General features: G+C 54.6%; 1 protein-coding gene across 1 annotated transcript; it reads right to left on the reverse strand.

Annotated features, from left to right (window-relative positions):
- Nucleotides 1-175: 175 nt before the first annotated feature.
- MYF5 (myogenic factor 5) lies at nucleotides 176-814 on the reverse strand. Its single transcript, XM_010188443.1, has one exon. It carries the CDS (start codon nucleotides 785-787, stop codon nucleotides 176-178), a length of 612 nt encoding a protein of 203 aa, XP_010186745.1. The 5' UTR covers nucleotides 788-814.
- Nucleotides 815-4,402: the final 3,588 nt, after the last annotated feature.

Raw genomic sequence — 4,402 nt, forward strand, 5'->3', positions numbered from 1 at the left:
GGGGATGGGGGGAAGACACGGCACAACGGGATACAGAGACGAGCCCCCAGGGGCTAGGGACCCTCTAGCAGCATTACGGTACTCCCATGTGTACGTCCCCCCCGAAAGCCCATGTGCATGCTCATCGTTAAAACTGAGAAAGGGCCTGTTTTGACCCAAACCGTCCGCCTTTTCCTTATGTCCGGCTGCATTCGGCCCCTTTCAGACCCATGGGACCGACCCCACGACGCAGGCCTTCCCTGGGGTCCCCACAACCCCGTCGCTCCTGCCCCTCTCTTACCATCCCATCGGAGCAGCTGGAAGTGGGGCTGGTCGGTTCGGAGCAGCTCTGTCCCGGCAGGTGATAGTAGTTTTCTACTTGTTCCCTCAAGAGCTCCTGAAGGCTCTCAATGTATCTGATGGCGTTTCTCAGGATCTCAACTTTGGGGAGTCTTTGGTTGGGGTTGGCAGTGGTGCATCTCTTCAGGGTCTCAAACGCCTGGTTCACTTTCTTCAGCCTCCTCCTCTCCCTCATGGTGGCCGCCTTCCGCCGGTCCATTGTGGTGGATTTCCTCTTGCAGGCTTTGCAAGCCCACATGAGGCAGTGGCCGGCCTGGTGGTGACCGGTGGGAGCTCGGACATGCTCCTCTTCCTCAGAGCAGGCGGGCTCGGGGGGGTCGTGAGCGCCGAAGGCAGGCAGGTCCCTGGGCTCGAAATCGTCGGGGAACTCGCCCTCCGGGGAAGAGAGGCAGGAGCTGTCGTAGAAGAGCTCGGAGGGAGAGAACTGGCAGCTGTCCATCACCTCCATCCTCGCAGCGAAGGCTTCGGTGCGGGGCAGCAGCCACCGGCTCCGAGCGAGGGGCTCTGCAGCGCACTGGGGCAATTTCCGCAGTAATTAACGACCCGAGACCAAGTGTCCTTCGGCTGATGCAGGGGGCCCTTATATATACATGGAAAGGGAGGCTGGTCCGCAGCGGCCAGTCTTTATTAGCATATCCCACCACATCCCCTGCCGGGGGGCGGTTGGTCCAGCCCCCAGGAGACAATTTGCTCTGCACCGCTCTTTTGGAGAGGCGTAAGCTGCGCACTTCTCTAACCCGCGACCTCCCCAGAACTTGTTGCGACATCTCCCAACTTTAAAGCAAGTCTGGGAATCTGTAGTTAGGGTATGGGAAGAGAAAGAGGGGCAGTGGAAGCTCACGAACCGCTGACATTTCCTACAGAACCGTTCGTCGTCCCTGTGTTCCCATCTCCCATCACACACTGCAGCGGGAGAGACACCCACGGTTAACCCCCCACGGGGCATTAATACAAAGCCCTCCTCCTCAAACAGCACCTACAATGTCTGCCCGTGTATCTTTATTCCCCACAGCCCGTGGTCCAGGTGTAACCTGAAACAATTTATCCCTCTTTCAGACCTAAGATTTCTTCATTTATCTTGGGGAGCGCTTTGTCCTGCAATTAATTCGGTGTCACCAACCGTTTAGATTTACAAACCCGAGGACAAAAATGCACAGCTACATGTGGCAAGGAGAGACGAGGAGGAGGGAAACGCAGATTTTAGTGCTGTCGGATCGGGTCACAGCGAATGGTACTCCCAAAAGAAAAGTGTACGTGTTTGCTTCGAGACAAATCCCTTTCCCATTCTTTCTCCTACTCTTGTGACCCGCTGCTGCTAGAGCCACAACAGCCAAGCAGTGTCTTGGGCTTGCTAATTTTCTGCTTTCAGGCAAACTTGTACCGTTACAGATGCGTCCCAGCTGCCAGTGCAACAAACCCCTCCTGGAAGTGTAAAATTTCTAACCCCGCAATCCCTAAGTAACTTTACACAAGCTGGGGACAAAAGCTTTGCAGAGCCCCAGCCGCAGCAGTAGCCGAGTGGAGCGGTGCAAGGGTCATTAGAGTGGTAATGAAGCCATTTAACAGGCATTTGCTAACGCCCAGGAATCCTTTGGTTTCATCCAGGTGGCTTTTGTAGTTGGAGGAAAATATTATGAGAAGGCAAAGGAAACCTTCCCTACCTGGGAATAAAATTATGTGACCTAGGTTAACTCAAACGGAGAACAAGGGAGCCAGCAGCCGCTTAGACGCGACGGAGTCGGACCGTGTGCCCGGGAAAAAGGCGTTTTCTGTTTGCCTCTCTTCAGGAGGAGGTAACGTGGAGGGCACGGTGGTCCGGTTGTCTCAAGGAGCCGCTCTTCAAGTGCGCAAGGAGGGCAGGGAGCACCTCCTCGGCAAGGTGCCTTGCTCAAGCGCACACGGCTGGGAAGCCTTCGGTCCGCCCGGCAGAGGCGGCTGCGGAGGGGAATGGGGCTGGAGAGACCCTAGCTGTTCCCCCTAAATCCGTAAAAGGCGGGTTTCCACTGTTAGGCTAACCCTTTTCCTAATAAAAAACCCCTAAACCAATGCACACACCTTCTTCCTACGGGCCGGATGCATAATTATCTACAGGCTGGAGAGAAGGCTGCATCTGCACTGCTTCGGTTTATTTGGGGCCATAAACGGGGGTAGCCCCCCTTTGAAATGAATACTGTAGGAAAGGCAGAGAGTTGATAAAGGAGTAAAGTTACAGAGAGGGGAAAGCTCAGAATTTCAGGCGTCTGGCGCTCCAAGGTGCAGGTTGCTGTTTCGCTGGGCCACATCTGAAACGGGGCAGGTCCCTATTGTTTTCCTAAGAAACCGGCAGCCAGGAGGGGTCTGCTCCTTGAGCAGTAACTTGAACTCTTCACTGGGCTGTGGCGCACACACACACACACACACACACACACACTTTGATTTACCACGTTTGCGCTGGCTAAAATAGACGTGTTTACAGATTTATGCTTTGTGCACAAATAAACTTGATCTTTACAGTGCCGGTTGCAGGTCTGATCACCTTTCAGGGGTTTGTCTCCAAGCATGCACTGTGGATCTCCCGGCGCACGATGCCAACCTCCTCGGTCCCTCTTGTCCTGGCGTGCAGAGCTTTAGCTCTCAGATTCAGCTCTAAATCCAGCGGGGTTGGGGTTGTTAAGAAACGTGCCTTTCCCTGAAAATCTTTGAGGAGCTAGGAAAATTTCTTTCCTTTTCCCTTGTATGTTTTGGGAGAAGAGGAAGAAAGGATGGAAGAACCTGTCACTCTGGAAGAAAAAAAATCTGTAATTACTATCCTTTAAAAGCCTCCGGCTCTGGTAAAGTGATCTCCAAACAAATTTGCAGAAGTGCAGTAGGCAAGTGGACATAAAGAAAGGGGAGAGAAAAAACAATCTACAAGGCTGGCTAATGAGGCTGTTGGGGTGGGGGTGTAGTGCTGCATTTTAGGAGGCTCAAGTAAGGAAAGCGGGAACAGCCTGAGCATCAGACATCGTCTGCTGCTATGGAAGGACACAGAGAAAACGGTGATCGTGTCAGGAGGTCTTGAAATGATGTTTCTCACCCCAGCTTTCCCCTCCGTGCCGCACCTATTTCTGAGGGATTCAGGCCCATGCGGGGACCATTTGCAGAGCGTGTCACCTTTTCCCAAGCCCCACGCTTTTCTATTTAAGCAACGAAAATCCAATCAAAACCGTAAGTCACCAGCCTTGAGGGGTGAGAAGTGTTTGAGGCCCACCTGAGTGCAACCCGTCGTGCCCGCCCCCGGCGCGGCGGAGCACCCTCAGCGAAGCACCCCGCACCCCTTCACACAGCCCCGTTCCCCCGCCGGCCTCGCCGCAGAGGACGCCCGAGCCCCGGTGCAGGACGAACAACCGACAGCGAGGCCGTTATTTGGGGGTGCGTGTTTTAGTGAACGGTGCTTGCGGGGACGGCGACGCCCGAGTCGCTCCATGCCGCCTTCACCCCCCCCCCGCCTCTCCCTTCCCGCTGTCGGTGGGTGCCGGTGCCGGAGAGAGCTCCTCCCCATCAGCAAAGCTATTTCCCAGTTGGGCTCGGTGGGGCCGTGTGAGAAACGTTTGGTTCCCCCCAGCGCTGGGAACCCTGCGCACCTAAGTAAACACATTAGTACCTGCCAGAGGGATTTGTATAGGAGACAGCTGAAGAAGGCATTGGCCTCTGCTGGCACCCTGGGACTCCCAAGAGAGATCAAAGAGACACGAGGGGGTTTTTAGCAGCCTTGAGACTGGGAAAAGTTGCTGGTTCCTGCTATCGGAGGAACGTCCCAGCGAGCACATGGTTCAGTTATTCAATCTCCTCCCTCCCCTGCCCCCCACTCCCATTTCCAGGCTCATTCTCTACAGAAAGGTAGAAGCTCTGCAAAAATCATACGGGTTCCCCAAAGCAGCAGAGACCCAAGCAGGAATTTTTTCCGTGGAAATAGCTGCTGGGTCGACGACTGCCCGTCTTGCTTTCGACCCCAGAAAATAAAGCTGACCCTGCTGCCCGCCTCCCTCTCTGGGCTGTGGGCGGTTTTATGCAAGAAAATAAAGATGCGCAAATAAAATAAAAT

Source organism: Mesitornis unicolor, unplaced genomic scaffold (genome assembly GCF_000695765.1).
Source record: "Mesitornis unicolor isolate BGI_N332 unplaced genomic scaffold, ASM69576v1 scaffold34437, whole genome shotgun sequence".
Taxonomy (NCBI): domain Eukaryota; kingdom Metazoa; phylum Chordata; class Aves; order Mesitornithiformes; family Mesitornithidae; genus Mesitornis; species Mesitornis unicolor.